Source organism: Sinohyriopsis cumingii, chromosome 4 (genome assembly GCF_028554795.1).
Source record: "Sinohyriopsis cumingii isolate HCF-2022 chromosome 4, ASM2855479v2, whole genome shotgun sequence".
Lineage (NCBI taxonomy): Eukaryota > Metazoa > Mollusca > Bivalvia > Unionida > Unionidae > Sinohyriopsis > Sinohyriopsis cumingii.
In genome coordinates this window covers 145,310,160-145,331,608 of record NC_142964.1, presented here as the reverse complement: position 1 = coordinate 145,331,608, position 21,449 = coordinate 145,310,160, and the positions used below count along the sequence as shown (strand labels likewise).

General features: G+C 36.0%; 1 protein-coding gene and 1 long non-coding RNA gene across 2 annotated transcripts; one reads left to right on the top strand and one right to left on the bottom strand.

The window, feature by feature from the left end:
- Positions 1–1,094: 1,094 nt before the first annotated feature.
- LOC149802273 (E3 ubiquitin-protein ligase TRIM33-like) lies at positions 1,095–4,692 on the bottom strand. Its single transcript, XM_089954417.1, has one exon. It carries the CDS (start codon positions 4,586–4,588, stop codon positions 2,618–2,620), a length of 1,971 nt encoding a protein of 656 aa, XP_089810543.1. The 5' UTR covers positions 4,589–4,692; the 3' UTR covers positions 1,095–2,617.
- An 11,377-nt stretch (positions 4,693–16,069) lies between these two features.
- Positions 16,070–19,123, top strand: LOC149802272 (uncharacterized). Its single transcript, XR_016420515.1, has 2 exons — positions 16,070–16,449; positions 17,715–19,123. It is a non-coding gene; the product is annotated as an uncharacterized LOC149802272 (long non-coding RNA).
- Positions 19,124–21,449: the final 2,326 nt, after the last annotated feature.

The following is a 21,449-nucleotide window of genomic DNA, read 5'->3' as shown; positions in this document are numbered from 1 at the left end:
CAATGTAGGTATTTGAGAAAGCCTGCCAGTAGCTTACCTTAGGTCGGTCGTTCATCTCGGGGTTTTTCACAATTTTTCGTCCACCACAAATACTGGCTGCCATATACAGCCTATTACGTGTTGAAAAATAGTGCTAAACTCACTATAGCATGCCAGCCCTCTCCTTCGTCATAAGAAATGTATTAAAAGATGTACAAGAATAAGCAAGGAACCCTTCTGTTTAACGACGGAGATGCTAGTGGAAGTGTGGGGAAGGTAGTACATGTAACTGAAAATTTTGGGCCGAACGTTTAGACGGCTCCGGTGGCTTAACTGGTTAGAGCGTCCGCTCCGGATGCGGTAGGTCGTTGGTTCGAAACTCGGCTGAGTCATACCAAAGACATACAAATGGTACTAACAGCTGCCTCGCTAGACGATCAGCAATAAGAGGTTATTGTTAGGACTGGTAGGCTTGATGTCAGAATAATGTGTACGCACATGATGCTAAATATCTGCGGCATGATGCCCCAGTGACAGACATCACTATAAACTGCCACGCTGCAGACATCGTAGTGATATGACTCACAAATAGTTAAAGCTATGTAAAAAATCCAAATCACACACATACGCACGCACACACACAGCCTGTGACCTCCATAATGCTCCGCACACGAGGCCGGTAAATGGCCGATACGGTGGAGGAATTCAAGATGGCTGAAATAATTCATAAATATAAATACGCTGCGATACATAAATTGCACTAAATAACTTATTTTCAGTTGTGTATTCAAGAGTTTTGTTTGTTTGTATTAGTCATAACGATGTCAATTAAAGAAGTACTTAGCGTCTGATTCAAGTGTTGATATGCAGTACTCTCATTTTCATCTATTATGTGTGAGAATGGGGATTTGTGAAATCGTATTTTTATGCTTTTGTTAGTGCATGTGTGTGAGACGGACAGACAGACAGAGAGACAGATAGCGGGTGCATGACGTGAATGAACGTTTGTAGAATTAAGTTTTGTTTCTTTTGTTCCAATACGGTTTTCGTTTAGATACAGAATGAAAAATGAAAAGAAAACAAGGACGTGAACACAACCAAATTTAATGCTTTTGCTCCATAGGGTATGCGAAACATTAATTAAAAAAGGCTTAATCAGCGTAAAAATCTAGTAAACAGTAAATTGATAGTAAAAATTATGATAAACGGGAAAATAACTGAACATATAATTGAACCAAATGAATGATGAGTGATTGGCTAGACATTTAGACGTTACCAATATGCCATGGTACAAAGACAAGTAACAAGTTAGAGTGGCATCACTGTTTTCATGTGAATAAAAAGCTTGATTCATGTAGGCGTGTGATATGGTGAATGTTTGGGCGAATGCATTCATACTAAATTCTGTTGACATGACGCATCTATACGAATTCATCGTTGTAAAAAGGAAGTAGCAAACAACAAGTTGTGCGAAACGATCAACTATATTTGGATCAAATGAAAATCTTTTACTCTTTGTGATTTAATTTTTCGAACTTTAAACATTTGTTAAGTAATAAAGTGTAAGGCTTGTACCTATCTGTAAACTTGAGCTATATTATGAGAAAGATAAGCACACAGGAAACAAATCTATGCTCGGTCGAATACAAATTGGGTCCTGATTGAAATAACACAACCGATGACTTTATTATAGCTCAGTGGTCTTAAAAGATTAATATAAAACATACAGCAATTTATTTCCTGAGAATACAGATTGAAAACATAAAAAACTTACTGTATTGCGAATTAAATCCCAAACAATCCTAAATTGTCGAACACACGTCCTAACGATTAAAGTTCTGAATAAGCTTAAGACATATTCCAAAGTAAGTCCAGTGCCGGAAGTGTTGACGCGTGCATAGTGTTGTGTCAACTGTCTTTTGTTGCATATACAATAATAAAAACCAAACATGTATATCCTTGCTTGAATTTCACTATGTCGTCTTCATTTTTTTTTTTGAAAATGTAATGTTTTAGTACTTTGTATTTCCATAGAAGAATAACTTGAATTAAATAACTAAATTAAAATATTTGAATAAGTAAATTCCACCCAAAAGTGAAATAATGGAAACAAACACTAATTTAGTTGATTTTCCAGTAACAAAATTGTATACCCGTCTACCTGACCTAGGTCACAATTAGCAATTTCTAAATAAAACTATTTCCTAACGGAAAATTTCATTCTAGAAGGTTCCACGTATTTACAAAATAAACTCTTAGTTGCACTTGCTACAGTTACACTTGCTACAGTTATATTAAGGAACATGGAAAACACAATGTCACTCACTCAGACCAATATAAATATGTTTCCTTCTATTAATAATTATCCTAATATTAAACCCTACTCACAGAGAAAAATTTAGATAATATTAGCTCTTTACAGATTTAAAAAATTCAATGAATTAGGTCAGGTACACAATGAACTTGATTTTGGACAAACTATCACTTTATATAGCATATTATAGCATATTGTGAAATAACAGAAAAATTAGAAAATACTTACAAACAATGCAAATTAAATATACATAACGTGAAAAGATGAAATCTAGAAAATACATTCTGCAGAGTAACCTGAATAATTAGAAACATGATTACCATGTTATATCAATCTTACCAATGTGAGCTCATCTGTTTGTCCGACAAATACAAGCATCATGTTATTCTTCTCACTTAAGCATATACCAACAGGATTAAGTCCTTGATCACGTGATAGTAACACATTGAGCTGCTTTCCGTCTGATGTAGCCTGTATCACAGTTTGCGACCGTTTACCGCAGCAGTAAACGATGCCATTGGTGTCGACTGTAATTCCTAGTGCATGTTCGAGATCATTGCTCTCAAATGTATTCAACATTCTTCCATCTTTGTCCATGGTAACAATTTTATCCCCGGTTGTGTAGTAGATAGTTTGCCCGTCCGCACTGGCACAGAGTGTATTGTCAATATTGCTCATCGGGTAAGGTAAATTATATTTTTTTATACGTTTAAATGACTTGTCATATATAAGTAGCGAATCTTGTTTATTCACATATGTGTTTACGAATGTGTTTTGTTGATTAGAAGCTATGCCATAGCACTCTCCACCCACATATATATTCCTAACTTTTGTCAGGGTGTTGGTTACAGCCGCAATCACTATACTCAGTCCAGATGTGGTCACTGCCACAGTCTGGTTGTCCACACTGCACATATGCCTAGGCGTATCTGTCATCTTCATGTAGGACACACAGTGAAAGCATTTATCAAAGAGTTTCAATTTCTTATTCCCCTGATCACACACAATAAAGCGATCATCAGAAAGAAATATGCCAGACGAGATGCTGCACGTTGTTTCATCGTCAGGTACTTTAGCGCTGAAATTGACCATGGCTTCCACTTGAGCTCGCGGCAGCAGCATCATTGCTCTTTCAAATGAATTTTCAGAATATAGCCCAGGGAGTTTTGAGGCTTTACTCAACACTTGACCCAGTGAATTTAAATTTTGAACTAATCCATCCAAGTTTTTGTCACGCTTAAATTTAATTTTTATGTCACTAAATTTATTTACGGTGGCCTCATATTTGAATACATAATTTTTTACTTGTTGCGACAATCTTCTATTTGTTATAAATATTTTTGTTTCATCGCCTAAATTTGTTCCTTCCATTAACATTCTTTCAGATAAATCTATGGCGGCAATGGCGCTCTTGCATTCCACTATTTGGTCGGATATTAACACCGTCTCTTGTTTACATACTTGATCTAAGTCTTCTAATGCAGCAATCTGTAGTTTTGTTATTATATCTTTCATTGCAATTGTCCACTCGTCTATTCCGGTGATTATTTCTTGCTTTTGTTGCTGAACGGATTCAAGGTTTTTTGACCTATTTTCAATGGATATCAAAAACATCTTTCTCAATACAACTAAATTTTCCAATAAATCCTTTGTTGCCGGGATATCCTTAAAATGGTTCGCTCCAGTTTCGATTAGAAATAAACTTGTGCAGTTTCTGTGATCTGTTGTGGCACATTTGTAGCAACAAAGCTCTTTGTCCTCAGAGCAATAGTATGTATATTTTTTCATATGCTTCGAACACCTGAACCATCTGTTTGCACTTTCTCTCAAGCTATGACATTCTCGTATATATTGTAAAGTGATAGTGTGGTTCTTTGTTGCCTTAAATTTCTTGTGACACTTGTAACAAGCCTCGCACATATATTCCGTACAGGTAACACAGAAAGCGATGGAAATTTGTTGTTGTCCATCGGATACACATGGCTGACAATAAACTGAGTCATCCTTCACTGACTGCTCTGATGCCAAACGGGACAAAGCGATGGAATTGTTTGGGAGTTTGGTTGCCCAGTCATCCGGGGTCTGGTTCTTGGTGGGAGCAGCGGTGGGACTTCTACACACGGGGCACGCTATAGTGTCAGAATGCTTCCCTTGTTCACTCAAACCATATGCATGCTTACATATACACTTCTCACAAAATGTGTGTAAACATGTCAATACCTTGGGCGATTCGAAAGGCTCCAAGCAAATGGGGCAGATCAATTGTCTGTGTTCACCACCAGGACCTTCTGCCATTATATCAACCAATGGCTTCCTTAGTGCGATGTTGAAAAAATCCACAATGTCAGATAACTCTGAATTGCTCCCTCCGTCTGAACCAAGACCGTTCGCTACATAGGATCCGCCATCTTGGTATAATATTATTTTATCATACTATGTCAGCTGATAAATTACCTGACCTTACTCGCCTGAGATGATCACGTGATACAGCTGAGTTACGGCTCATTCAAGCAAAATGAAAATTAATGTGTACGAAATCAATATACAAGCATTGACCTTGATATAAATCACATTACCACAATCGAACATGATTAATTTTACATTTGGGATTATGATAACCTCTACGTCTAGAATGGAGGGTAACAAAAGCATATTATTGTAATGCAAATAATCTGAGTAGCGATATAGATCCTGGGAAGTTTTGTATTCAAACAACTGTAAAGTGTCATATGCAATAGACGCAGTTGTCGTATTAGTATCATTTCATTGCTATTATGGTCGTTGCTGTCAGTATTATTATTATTATTATTATTACTATTATTGATGTGGTTGTTGAATACGATGAAGAATAAACGTAAAATAAATAATGATTTTATGACAATTAATCTGAATAGCGACATTGATCCTGAAGAGGACATGCCTTGAAACAAGTGCAAAATGTTGTGTGCAATAGATGCAATCGTGGTGTTAGTACGATTTCATAAGTGTTAGCTATAATGGATGTGGCTATTATTAATATTATTATTATTATTATTATTATTGGGGCCCCGAGTGGCCGAGTGGTCTAAAGCGGATCACTGCCATCTCACCTCTGTCTGCGGCGGTTCGAGTCTAAGATTCAGCCAATGTGGGTATGTGAGAAAGCTTGCCAGTAGCTTCTCGTGGGTCAGTGGTTCTTTCCGGGGTTTTCTCTGGTTCTTCCTCCACCATTAATACTGGCCGCCATGTATAGCCTATCATGTGCTGCAAAATGGCGTTAAACCCCACAACAACAACAACAACAATTATTATTATTATTATTATTATTATTATTATTATTATATGCTCATTTACTTTCTCCGTTAACTTTGCATTGTCAGAATCGTTCAATATTTTACGATACTGAACTCGAGTCAACTTCATATTGCACTCATAAAGGAACTACTTACTATTGTAAAAAAACAATGGACGCAGACGCTTGCATTTTTGATTTGTAAACAAATCATGCACACTCGCGTAGTAGGCGTTTTACGTTTTGGTTGTATAAATATTTTTGATACAATGTTTCGGATTTAGGATAGCTATACAGTAGACGCCAGAAAGGGTCCTTACAAATAATATATAAGTGACAAGGAATAAACTGTCTTCTTTAACTGGTAATAAGAATGGCAAAAAATATACATACAGTTTTACATCCTGAATTTCCTCAAAATGTACTTTCTTAGTTCTGCAATCCGAATTATATGAGCCATGTCATAGGTTCTCAATTCTTGATTACAAATTTCGAAATTGTACATGTATTTCGAATATAAGTACAATTACATCCTCCTTACTGCACGCAAAATGAAATAAGCACTATATTCTATAGCGTCATTTTGATAACTGCAATTGAAAGACTTTATGTTTTCCCCACATAATTATTTCAAACATTCATTGACAGAAACAGAAACACAGTTGCATATATCAACACGATTCTCCATCGCTTCTTCAATCCGATGTATTTCATGTGGAATTCTCAGATATAAATACAGTCCATAATGACGAAAATTCGTTGAATCGACACAAATACCAAAATCCATTCATTCCAGATCAAATAGAGAAGTTATTGCAATGGGCATTCATTCACAATATGACTCCAAATTTTCTTTCGAAACTTACGCCTAGCGCGATTAAGTTCAAATTTATCTGGGCGGAGTTATGTGCGCAGTAATAATGTTGTTGTTGTGTAATGATGAATCTGCGTTTGTGTATTCAGTTTGGAATACAGCATACATTCAGTAACTTTGTTTCTTGTAGTGTATGTTGTTAATATAATTAAGCATTAGGTAGAATAAGAAAATGGGCATATAATAAAAAGGTTACTGCATTTGTATGGGAAAATATGAACTCGTTTTGTCGGATGGACATACTTCACTCCCAAGGTCGTGCAGTATTCCAGCCAAAAACTCGTTCATATTTTCCCATACTAATTCAGTAACCTATTATTATTATTATTATTATTATTGATAAAACTTGTATTACTGCATTGGAAGAGTGCAATGTTGCAACCATGCTATAACACAATAGTTATTGTTTCTGTTGTAAGACTAGCTTGTCACATAAAATCCATGACATTTATAGTCGGCTGAATACGCGAGGAAAAGTCAACTTAAACTGTAACCTCTTTAAATATTTAATGCGCTGAGAGTGTTCCAATGACTATGTAATCCGATACATGTTGAGTAACGGATAATGCGACAGTTACCAGTTTTCATACTGTTACGAGTCTATGCTTTTGAAATAAGTAACAGAAACGAGTGAAGACTACAAGCTTTTTAAAATTTAATAAATAATGTATTTCACTAGAATACAAAGTGAAAAATTAGAAAATAAAACTTACGGTTTTACGAATTAAATCCAAAAATAATTCAAGAATTAGAACGCAAGTTCTAGTAATAAAAACTCCTGAATGAAACTGAGTTCAAGACCCGATGAGATTTAAAATTGAAGGTGATGACGTGTATGTTATAGTCTGCGAAGCCCTGATGTGTCAACAGTCTCTTGTTCAATCACATAAATATTATTCCAAGTTTGAATTCAGTATAAATTCCAATGAATGTCTTTATCCAAGAATTTTATCAGAGCACTTTTATATTTCCAGAGACAATACTCACTTGAATGCCATAATTTGGAGAAAATACCAATTCAGCCCAAACTGGTCACAATATAACACAACGTAAAGTGCTAGGTGTTAAAGCACGACTGATATAATTCTGACAGTTACAAGATAATACAGTTCTTTGTTTCATCTCAGGTCACAAATTTTCGAAATGCAACCATAACCTAATGGAAATAACTTTCTAGCATGATTTAATAAGCCTTGTTTATTTAAAACATAATAGCCTATAAAAGTCATTTTGGTTTCTCCAAAACCCTGACCCAAATCAACATGTTTACATAAATGAAATTTTTAAAAAAATAACAAAAGGAAATGAGATATAAAAAAGGACTGAACTCAATTTTGGACAAATAGCACAGGCTCCGTTAAATTCGTTGATATGTAGAACATTGACTCTAGTGTTTGTTATTTTAGTGCGGAAAAATAATGTCCAATGACATTCACAAACCCTATATTGCGAGATGGGTTTCATGATCGAAGTAGTGCGCTATAAACACATGGTTATCTACGCCATTCACATGAACGCTTAGCCATTTACGTACCGGCGCAAGGAAATTAAGGTGGAATACAAACTAAGCGAAATGACAAACCAACAAGATGTAACACAAATATTGTATTGTTTTTCTGCATTAGTAACAGTACCACCGACCATCAACTCTCTCTCTCTCTCTCTCTCTCTCTCTCTCTCTCTCTCATCCTTTGGTTGGTTTGACTTAAACGAAAATCCTTTACCGTATAATGTCGACATGGATTGCAACATTTGTATAATTGATAAACACTGTAGATTGATCCCAAGGAAAGTGCACATATATCGTTACGACAAACCATATTATTGTATGTTACTTGGTGTAGTTTCTATTTCAAGGTTTAAATCCAGACCAAATTCGTTTTCTCTCTCACTCCACATTTTTGCGTAGAAAGCAGACAGGATTGTGATCAAAATGTACACCATCTTAAATTCATTTAGAAAACGACGATTATTAATATTTGTTATCGTTATTTTCATTCCTCACTAATGATTGATATGTAGAAATTGATCATTAATCTAGAATCAACTGCGCACGGTCTCGAGAATATTTATAAATGCGTATTATTGCGCTATGGCCGGATCACAGTTTGATATACCAATATATATCGCACAAAAACATTAAGATTTCGCATTGATAGTTCTGTCATTGTCGTTGATGAAGGTTAATTTTTTAAAATTTTAAATCATTTGAAAAGCATCATTAATATTACATCATTATGTTTACATCAGTGTAGTACAGTATGCCGACCAAGAACCGGTTTTTGGAAAGAGGCTATGATACTTCCTTCTAACACCATTGTGAAGTGTAGTTTTTGTCTTGTTTGCACTTTTGTTCTGGTGCACGGTTGCATAACTTTATGTTGGCAGTATAGTTGCTTTCTTATCTGTTTAACATTATTTTATAATTTTATTTTTGGAGGTGGGGGAGGGATTTTGTTTTACGATGAGCATATATAGCACCAAAATATAAAAGTACACCTCCATCCACGCCACCAAACCCCACCTCCTGTAGGCAATATCTTATACAGTACAATACAGATTGTAAATAGGCGATATATTTAAACGGTGTTTATTTGTTTACTGTTTTCATTTTATTTTCAGCGTTGGACGTATTTTTTTAAAATTCTAGTTACCGTGTGATGTCTGCTTGCGAAGATTATTCTAACATTTAAATAACTTGAGTGACGATTGCAGACAAGGCGACAAATAACCCACCTAATCGGAAGATCGCTCGGCCATTTCCGTAAACTCGAGAAACAACGACGTTGAGAATTGTCCAATTGATATCCAGATATGCTTCTCGCAATAGTACGTCCTTCCACGTCTCGAGTCAACAATGGATTTACTGACTACACTTGTTACCTGGCCACCGGTGGTATCTATCTATACTCGTGCACACAACACAGTAGTAGATGCATGTATATATTGAACCATATTACACTTCACTCAAGATAATCGATGGATTTAGAGTGATAAAATGTTCAAGACGATGATGTATTCAACCTTATTTTACTCAGGATATAAGCCTTTGCGGGATTCAGTGAATCGATTATATGGACAACAACGTAACGATACAAACTTTATATACACCAACCTATACACCATTCACCTGTATTACGATAGCCACTAGGTAACGTTTGGACAGTATCGCTAGCAGGAGGTGATCAGATTTACAATGGCAGAAGTTCAGAACAGTAAAATCAAACAAATGAATTGCACCATATGTTTGGAAGCGTTTGGACGCGTTCAGTTCTCCTAAATTCCTGCCATATATGCACACATTTTGTGAGAAATGTATTTGTAAGCATGCGAGTGATCTAAGCGAGTGATCTAAGTGAGGAGGGGTCACAGGTGGTTACAATTTCGTGCCCTGTATGCAGGAGTCACGCGAAAAGTGAAAACCCGAATGACTTGCTGACAATTCAGTTATAATCTCATGTTCAGCATCAAATTGGACTGACAATGATGTTTCTGTGTTTTGTGAACCATTTGTAACGTTTGGAAAACGGCATATTTATGTGGCATTCTGCGTCACATGTTCAGAGTATCTCTGTCAAATCTGTTACAACTGTCACTAATCATACGATCACAGTGACGGAACACCAAATTTCGAATTCAGTGCTCGAAGCTATGTATAGATGCCAAGCAAATAACGAAATGTAGATTACTTCTGTTCAGAACGCATGGAACTTTGCTGTATGAAATGTGCCCTCATCGATCACAGACAATGTAAAGAGTTGTTGCTTGCAGAAGAGGAAGTAAAGGATGTGTCAGACGGACAAGACTTCAAGCAAGTACCACAAAACTTAGATGTTGTGAGAAAGATATTTGTTGTGTTGATTTATAACAGGATGAAAACCCTTGAAATAATTCAACAGCAAGAGTAGGATGTTATTTAGTCAATTAAAGATTGGTCTAGTTGTATAAAAAGCAAGTGAATAAACTTAAGACTATTAGAATTAACGAACTAGGGCAGATATGCAAAGAAGAAAAAATTATAATCTCAGACCAAGTTGTAGAATGTAAAAGAGCTATTGCAGCCACTGAAACGTCTCAAAATCTAGTCGGATCCGCAAAATCAGGCAACATAAACAAAATATTTGTGACACTGACCAACGTATCACAGCAACTTCTGAAGTACCTTCAAAAGCATGATAGGGTTGAAAATAGATCAAAAGTGATTAAAACTGGATTACAGAGGAATGGGAATTTGGAAGAAATTTTTCAAACACTAAGCTCATCAAATTGAGTGTCATGTGAAAAGTCTAGGATCCCTAAGTTGTCTCTTGGGTTTTCAGTTGAGGGGGCCTTCATGATATCACCACGTGTTCAATTAATTTCAACAGTTACTTTCGATGCTAAAATTCCAGGTGATGAAAACGTATGTGACATTAATTCGGGTGTATCTCTTTCTGATAAAAGAATCTTACTGTCTGATAAGGAAAATAGGAAGTTTAAGATATTTGATAAATATTTTCGTTCTGTATCACAATTAAAGTTAAATTTAGCTTATATTCCAATGTTCATCTGCATTTTGGGCGAAAGGACCGTTGCTACTTCTACTCGCGCGCCGTTTTTGTCAGCCTATATATAGTTGTGGTGTCCTTGACCAACAGCCTGAAGCAAGTAAGAAGTATTGATGTCGAAAAGAACTGTTTTGGAATCACTTCCTATCAACAAAACCTGATTGGATGTGTCAGTGGAAATACGATACTTACATGGATACTTAATACGAAGTCTACAACATAATTCATTCCTTCGACAGCGGTGTCGAAAAGCTATTTCTGTCAATCCAGAGGGACAAAGGATTCATTATACAGAGCAAAATAAAATTGTTACAATGGATATGAACGGAGAAAATGTGGAAACATTTGAAAGTGATGAACTTAAAGACGTGGTTGCATTCACTGTAGATAAGAATGGCATCATCTACTGCTGTGGTCAAAAGCCAAACAATGTTGTTCTGTTTGGTCCAGAAGGACGACAACTCGATGTGTCATTGTCACGTGAACATGGATTAAAGACCCCTTTAGGCATGTGTTGGAATCAAAAAAGAACATTAGTCTTCTCGTGTTTAAAAGTAACTCATCGGCGATTAAGATTTTTATACTAGTTTGATTTTACACCTTTGTTACAAATTTACCTTCAGTCTAAATGCATATCATCCTCTTAGCATTATGTGTGTAACAAATTTAAAAGTAGGCGCAATACCAGGCAATATTATATAAGCTTTTGTAATCAGTTTCAGTTTCTAATGGCGTGAATATTCTTTCTATCCAACAATATATGTACCAATTAAATCGTCATTACTGTTGTTATTGAATATTGATCTGAAATCGATCCACATAAAGGGAACTCGAGTGCTTATTTTTATATTCTTGTATAGCACGAATTATATAATCACGAAATAGACTCTATTTCATGACATTTACCAACAAGTGAATATACTATGAAATATAAAGGTTAATAAATGTGAATCAAATGTGTTAATTTGTATATTCATCCGCTCACACATCCCTCCTCCATTCCATTTATTTGCAATCAATACACAATTAATCTATGTAATATAAAGGCCTGGTGATGTTTATTGCAGTAGTGTTTTACGTGACAGAAAAATAAGTTATATAGTGCCAACGCAACTGCAGTAAAATGCTTGCCAATGGAGGCGCCACTGTACCAGGCTCGAGCTGATCTAACGGTACGATTTGATCACGTACGATAACGACTGAGACACTGAGATTACTGCCTGCATTAATAGACTTTTACGATACATGAAAGGACGTATTGTGCCTAGCCCACAGTTCCTAATCGGTAGGGTTTGCATGTATTTGTGCACGTACTCGTCACTTATCATTTTAACTCGAATTCGGTTCTTTGCATGTCTGATAATATGTTCATTGATAACCTATGTTGTTTGCGTTTCTCTTTATCGTTATTGTATGCATAAAATATGAAACTGATTTCAGTTTTTATCAGTATGTATTTATTAAGTGAACGTCCATATCTACTTTATCTGATTATCTATCAAGATATATCGGTAACATTGGGGCATCCTCGTGCAGGGAATTTTACTTCAATTGCTTCAGCACTAAATACGTTGTGTTACTGTACCGTAAAACATGGAATGAAACCGTTTCTAAGCTCGTTCAACCATGCATCTGTACTGTTATTTGACATTTTCGTTTCTTTTTCCGTACATTTATTGTTCTTACCTTTATTACTTTATTATCAATAACATAATGGATCCGGCATATATATATATAACAGACAAAGAAAGCATAAATACAGCCAATAACTGATAAATAAATTTCAGAATCTTATGATTAGAAGGTTTCAACACCGGGTATTGCAGGTAATAAAATAAAAGCGAAATACAACAGCCTATATCTTCCCATAAAACAAAATTATTTATATAACAAGCCGTAACTGAAGTATACTATTGAAAAGTATTGTGGTTTTTTTTTCTTCAAATATCGATCCAATCTTTTATCATATATGGAAGTAGATATCGGTAATAGATTAACTACTAGTACCGTCTTTGTTTCTCATCCGTAGTCAGCAAACTGTCGAGTTATTTTGACAGAAAGCAGTTTTATGCATATCTTGCATTTGGCTGTAATCCAGATATCAGCGATCTATGACCCACACGATCCTCTTGCGTTTGTTTTTTGGTTTTTCCTTTTTCGTTTGTTCGGTGATTTAAGGCACAACAACACATGCAGGTTATCTCGTGCAAAGCATTTGAAGTACAGTGTATTGCCACTGACACACCAGAACTAAAGATTCTGGCTGATTCAACTTTTATGATTCGAACACGCACGCTAACTACTGGGATACCGGGGCTCTCCTTTTAATATTTAATCCTAGGAACTGTGCTATGGTTGGCTTTTAACCATAATTTTAGTTTGGGTTAAATTTGATAAGAGATGTTTTCACATTTATTATTTGTTATTTAATATTCCAAATTTATATTGTTCTCATCAGCAACAGCAACGTCTTTCACCGCAATCAGAAGATAGATACAGTTGTTTTAATTATTTTGATAGTGAAATATGTTGTTCTGTATGCACTCCTGTGAAAATGATCCGAGATTCTTTAAACAGTAAAGAAAGTCAATGGCCATGATACAATAATATATAGAAAGACAACAAATATCATCTGTAGCGCACAAATACCTATTGTATTATATTAAATACTGTATTATTTTCTTGTAGCACAGCAAATTGTATATAAATAATGCAGTTCTATGAATCCAAAAAGCATTATGCTTTGACATAAAAGAATCCCGCTTTGACGTAAAATTCATACATGTTTTTTTTTTCTAAAGACGGACTGTTATATGAAGGTTTACCTTAATATTTTTCTTTTAGATCTTGATAAACTTTACAAATGAAAAATGCACGATATTTGTCATCTAAAGGCGACAAATGACTACGATAACATAAACTGCACAAATTATATCTAATAGTCTCTACCTAGAACACCGTGGCTGAACCTGGGAAAATGGTGTACGTGTAACACGTAAAAAAGTCAAGTTTGTCTGATTCGAGCAATCAGAATGTCATATATGTTCTCTGAAACTACAATACAATAATATATTTATATTGAAACAATGTGATGGGCAACCTTAGAAATCAAACTTTAGCGTGCATCGTCAAAATTCACATATTAATTTATAAACGCACAGTTCATCTGCATATAAACATAAGTCCCATAATAAAGTATGGCTTTATATATCCGACTCTCATAGATCCGTGCAGGGCCGGATCGGGGGTGGTGGATGGTTGGGATGGTTCTGTGATGTCTGGACGCTCCAGGCTGTAACAAGAACTTACACACACAAAGATACATTCACCTGTCATTTGAAAATTGACCTTTTTTTCCTTGTGTATGTTTATTAGGTACTGTGCACACTTTAGGTAAATAGACACATCGACTTTTGCTCTAATGCCCTATCCGGGAAAGTCAGGGCCCTTTTGAAATTTCGGAACCCCCAGACAAGATCTGAGTTGACCCTGACGTGTTTGGAAGTCTTTCAACCTTACTGTAGTAAGCATTCTCAATTTGTCAAGAGAAAGAGAAAAGCGTGAGTGGTCCAAAAACGACATTTGTGTATCTTGGAGTAGCAATCGGAAAGAGAGTTTTAAATAGGAGACGGACAAGAACTGCATACAGCTTGGAGAAAATATGTAAAGAGGCTTTTTATATACCTAAATATGTGCAGGATAAAAGACAAACAAAGAGACGGACGGACTTGACAAAAGCCCATTTATGTTTGTTTTCCAAACCGGTGTATTGATGAGTACTATTTACGCATTGCAGCATTAACGAAGCTAAAACAAAGATACAAAGAGATCGAAACAGCCTTGATCAAGGGTTGAAATGACGGAGTTACATGTGTTATCCACTGACGTGCCATGCATCCCTGTAACCAGTTTATTATTGCAGGAGTGTATCTGATCATGATCATGTTTTCTATACATGTAAAGTAATCAGCACTAGGAATATTCTTGGGACACAACAGTCTCACCCATGCAACCGAGAAATCTGTATGGTTTGCTAACCTTACATTTCTATCCCAGTCTGGTTATCTCAGACCTGTCGTCTCTGTTATGGTGTGCACGCGCTCGGAACAACTTTTGCTGGCTTCTGCTGTGCCTGACGGAAATGTTATAAAATCAACAAAAAACAACAACAACAAAAGATATATAATAAAAGAAATACCCTCACAAGACAACTTAAGGTGTCTCCAACTTTGAAAACACCATGCAAAGCAATTTCACACACACGCACACACACACACAAGCCGAGCTATTTGATACTCCAAAAACACAGGCAAACACATAACTAGCTACACAAAACCAATCCAGATCAAGTGTTATTGCAAGGACAGCAGAAATCAGAAATGTGTTATGTCAAACTGGTTTCTTCTAACTTTGTCGAACACTCACAATCCGCCACAGTCGAATCAAATAAAGCAATGAGATTGCAAGTGTAAACGTCTATATTTACCAATCAGTGTAGCACATTTATCAGCACGTTATATTCCACAAAACGATTTCCATGTAGCGCATCATTGAACTAGTGATAGCAACTCTTGCCATATTTCCAGGACAGAAAATAAAAATTTCCAAGAAAGTCATGAATTAGAAATACCCTAATGTTACTACATACTTCATTAGAACTGTAACTGTAGACATATTCATATTGTAGGCCTACTGCACAGTGTTATACTACTGCCTACCACAGAACATTTTCTAAATTTGAACAGATGTAAGTTGAAACCTAACCGTATGAATATATTAATTATTTATTGACATCAATTAAATGTGGTATTACAGTATTAATATTTAATGATTTTATGTTTCTATTGTCTCATGCGTTGAACTTGTATATATATATATATATATATATATATATATATATATATATATATATATATATATATATATATATATATATTACAACTCGACAGTCATGTCTGTTGTAGGTTCATTGTCTAGTTGTATCCCCCATATGACTACATTTTATCGTGCACATAGTTTTGTTTACATGCATATATCACTAGACTTGCGTATAAGGTGGCTTTTGTTTTAAGCGTTGTGTAGAACCAGTCAACCGTACTGAACCACACCAGTTTCATTAACCATATCAAATCAAGGACGCAGGATGCCCCAATATTCACCCACGGTGAAAAATATTTCTAAAACACGTTATTTTTAAACACCAAACAACTCTTCTTTTGTATTGGCTCCTTCTTTGTTGTTTCAGCACATCAGCAAACTGAAACGTTCAAAATTGCAATTATCAAGACAAATCACTGGATCAGTTCCTGGCATTCATATGTGTCTCTCAAAAGCCAGCCACTTGTCGCACGAGAAGATAACACATACGAGAAATGGTTATATGATTGTGGGACATCTAAACGCCGTGGAGGAGATATCCATCAATGAAAGATAGAAGTGGGAACGATGGAGGTATGAATAAAAGGTGAGGGGGAAGATCAATACGTTTACTTTAGATGATCCATTAAAATAGAATGAATAAGAGAATTTAAAGGGTACAAAAACTAAGATGCAAACAAAGTTAAGATATTTTTCTATATCAGAAGCACTGATGATATATGTGCATCCTTTACACACACACACACACACACAATCTATCCACGTACTGGTGAACACACCCGATATTTCATATTCCGCTTATCTTCAGAGCAACATATTAACGTTGACTTGGGCTTCTTTTCTTATGTTTAAGAAGCTGAACGTGATACGTCGAGATTACTTACCTTAATTTTTCCTGTTAATAAGCAAAGTGAGTTTTGAAAAAATTCAGCAGTGAATTGTAACTTATGATGTGGCAGAATCTCTACATTACACGCTTGATCACGAGTTACATTTTTGCCAATAAAGGTATACCATAGGCTTGGAATGGGGATTGTGAACGGGATGACAAACTAATTTAAGTCAAGGAGGTCACATATGATTGATCTGTCTGCTTTATTCCTTATTCATTTCAAATACTCACGTAAATGTGCGCTTTTATTCTAAATCGTTGATAGTTCCTTACTGATGCTATCCTACGTTAGTATATCGTACTGAGCGGAACATGCGAAACTAATGATGTAATATTTCAACGAAAGAGTTTACGTCACCTTTCCCCAATATTGACAGATAATTCGGATTTCCAATCGAAATGCATTGTATGTTACTTGTTATTAAACGTTCTAGATTTTTTTTAAATATTGTGCAATATTTATGGGGCTGTCCCATTTGGAGCCAGAATAACAACCCTACAAGGTCATTTAAATGCGTTACATCGAGGCTGAATGCTATGTTTCGCAAAATAGCACAATTGTAGCAGAGATGTAAAATTGACAATCAGCAGTAAGACATCATATTGGGCCAGCGAATAAAACAAACCTTGCATTTCCCAATGGTGTACCATATGAATAAGTTTTAATTCATTTGCTTGCGTCTGTAATTGCCACTGGTCATTAATGATTTAAATTATCATTATTATTAACTGCCGCCATATCTAATGACAAATATATGTGCATGATAGAATATAAGTATCGATCGAATTACAAGGAAGATCTATAGACAATAATCTAGCTATTGCCGACACTAATTTTGTGGGAAGTATACTTGGTTGAAAAGTTTGCCAATTTGATTTACCGTGGCACAAAATGTTTTACTGGGAACCCATCAAAACACATAAGCGTATGTTAATTTGTATTTTTGTTTTCTTTCCAGTCGCACGGCCTATCTCAGCTCAAATCGTTGCATTTATGGTCTGTCGAGGCACATCTTTAACTAGCTTAGGAATTAACCAAAAACTTGTTTTTCGACAGAATTGTCACAAATGAGGGGAATGGATATTCAGCAATCACAGGAATATTTACTGCTTTGATCAACGGGACATATTCCTTCACTTGGACTACTGCTAATATGAAGTCTGCCTGCAATTCTGAACTGGTTACGAGCATTGTAGTTAAAGGGGAATACAAAGTCCATATGGCGAACTCTCTTTCTGCATGTTCCATATGGAAAGCAACTCAGCTATATTTCGTTTAAAAGCGTCCAACACAGGATGGATAGGAGTTCAATATGGAACGGAACTGTTTTGGAATTCAGCCCAAGGCTGGTATTATCCAACCTTCTCCGGATTTATGTTACATTCATAACACTTTTTCCTTTTGCTTCAATTTCAAAGACTAGTCTAATGTCCATGTGTTAAGCATGTACTGTGTAACTGCCAAATCTTCTATATTCGTTTGTAGCATGCTGATTACCTCCAGGATAATTGGAATTAGTTGTATAACGTTTGATTGGGATGCATGTTCAAAGAGAGATCCAAAGTTAAAATCAAAGAACAACGTTCACAAGTCCCGCAAAACTGTATTTGTGATGATGGGAATGGAAGAGCTATTGACTAAATGTTTTGGTCATGGCCTTATTGGTGACATAGACAGGAAACATGCACCGTATTTTGCAAAATGCTGCCCTAATTTAGGCATTATACTAATTGCTTTTATTGGATGTCTTACCCTCCCACTCAGAAATTGTATTCTTCACACATTTAACCATCTCTAATATTGTCCCCACATCCAATGTAAAAAATGTCGTTTTTCTTGTATTTTGAGATGCTGTGAGTACGAAAGTGTCAAGAACCTTCTCGCAAGAATAGTATTACCTACTATTTACATCTTCTTTATTTTACCAAAATGTGCATGATAAGGTCATGTATTCAAATATTTAGTACTTATGTTTCTATTATATCAACATACGGTACTCAGGAAAATATAAATATTCTGAAAATGTTTCAGTAATATAATCAGTTAGTTGTATAAATAATGGTTTAAAAATCATGATTATTTTATATGCTTGGTGCCAAATGAGTCTTACAAGTTCTACAAGAAAGACTATGTATATCCTATACAGAGTGATATTAGTCTCTCTGTTTAACTTTGTGTTTGTGTGATCATAATTTTGTGTGAATAAAACCTGTACTATAAGTTTCGCTAAGTTTGAAACTCTATTTGGGCCGAGTCCCCAAAATGTTTATCCCGAATAATTATGATCTTATAATAATTGTGAATAATAATTCAACATTTAAGAAGTCTTACCTTATTTTATCTGTTTTATAAATATATAGTGCATAACATGTTATTTTGTTCTTTTTGGGGGGAAATTTCCGAATGAGAGCAAATGCGATTATTTATAAAACTTAGATGCATAAATACCTTTCACATTTTGTATGGATGTTATATTATTAGTCGCGAATGTAACATATATTTGACTTTTTGCGGACTGCTATAACATTTTGAATCCCATGTGTTGATGCTACATTCAACCGAGATGACCTTGCTCTGAATCCGATTCCAATTAATTCAACACTCGGAGAACAAAGCGTAAGGTGGATCATCAAAGGAGGAATGAAGGCCAAGTTTGTACCCGGTGGACAAACTCCAGTCACTGGAAGGTATGCCTCTCGTGGGCGAAATTCCACTCATTTAAAGTAATATTAATGCAAACAAACAATGAACACAAAACGCCAGACATTATCAGAAACTTTCTACAGTCCGAGTGGTACTGCAGAGGAGAAGCCGCCTAGGAAAAGTAAGCAACCGCGGTAAAGGTCACTCGTGGGATTGCTCGAACATTGTTGCCCAAAGAAGCTTTGGAGAAACATTACCCACAAGTACCAAACAAGATCTCACATGGTTAGTTTTATGTCCAAATATAAAGTGAGGTTCTTCAGGCTGCTTTGTTGTTTCTGCATATGACCCTGTACGTGATCGACAAGGCCGATTACACACCTACACGTAAGTGCTAACAACTGTTGGTGTTCCCAGCGGGTAATAAGAAGCTGAGCCGTAGACGTCAAAAGATTATGGCCAATGTCACAGATGCACTTGAAGGTATCTATAAACGTTCGCCATTAATATGGCTACAGCTGTTACAAGTGGACCCTGGTATAGAATTTATCGGATCATTTTCTGCGTTTCTGACCAAATATCGAGTACGTGTTCGAGTTGGACATGTAATCATTCATCGTTACCAAACGCTTGTAGAACGATGTAATTGCACACTCGTGGAATGGTTTTTCGAGCAACAATACGCGTAGGGATTGTTGATCAGATCTCGGATGGAGGGAAGTAGCCTCTCGAGTGTCAGGTCTTACGAATGGGTATCACGACTTTCACATAATCATAGCAGCACTAACCAATGAAATCACACGTACGATTGGATTAAAATCAGCTAATGTGGTTCAAGAAACGACTGTCACACTTACTGAAAACATATTTTCACAGCCGACACCGTTGCAACCACACTGAAACAAGTTTGTTCGGTATCTGTCTTCACAAGAAGAGTGAGAATTTCGACAACGTCATGCCACTAAAAGGGTACAATACATAGATGTATTTATGATTTCGGAACGGATTGATACTTGAAGAAAAGCAAAACGTTATTGCTTTGGACCGTCGACGGGTGGACTTCATTCATATGAGGTAAAGCCTCCCAGCCTATCATTTATCCGAAAAGAATTGCAAATCACTAAAGCATATACAGAACTGCCACAAGGATCTATTTTGTTGCACTATTTCCTCAGTTTGACCTGTTAACAGTAAGTTGATTCACAATAGCATGACGGCCAAACTAGTAGGCGGTGATTCGGTCTGGGAGTATCCATCGCTTGATATCAAGAAATGACAAACTCACATTAGTGCATCTGTAATCATGCATGCGATGTTTCTGACACCGCATCATATTTGTCTTGAGTGCGAATTCACTTTGGTCTCTAAGACATTCCACGTGGAGTTCATGTTTGAGATCCTTTTGTACGATTACGCTTACAACTCATTTCGCTCTCTTTTTACAGAAGCATGTAGTCCAACTTCAATTGAATACAGCTTAGGTCAACGTCCCATTTACTCTTCGACTGGTTTAGCCGGGCATTCTTCTTTGAACTTACCAACATTCTTTATTGTTGTTACTAAACAACAGATGTTATTTTGGATAATCGCTGGTATCAAACTTATTGACCAAACATGGTTGTGCCATGTAATAGTACACATCATTACTTGTGATGCGCATCAGCAGCGAGTCAGTGTCGGTGAACAAAATCTTTACCCAATCCTGGCACAACGGTTTGATTTTGTCATAGGAAGACTCGTACATCAGCAATTTCGACGACTCTAACACGGACGACCAACGTAGATTAGTTTTGTGACCTTGATTTTTGCATATTTTACTGTATTGGTGACAAGTCCACCATCAAAGATATTTATGGATTCAAAGGCCGGATGAGCGATAAGCCTTGAAATTTTGTCTTGGTCACTATCAAAGTCAGGATCTATGAAGATTCGTTTTCGAAGATTTGCCGTAGTTGTTCATAGTCACCCATGGTTTTGCATTCGAATGCGGCCGAAACTTTGTTTGCGTGCTCGTGATCATTTCTGAGATACCTTCACGATCCAAGGACTT

Bases quoted from the DNA above. Each gene is read 5' to 3' on its own strand.
- LOC149802273 (XM_089954417.1), bottom strand. From the start codon at position 4,588: ATGGCAGAAGGTCCTGGTGGTGAACACAGACAATTGATCTGCCCCATT.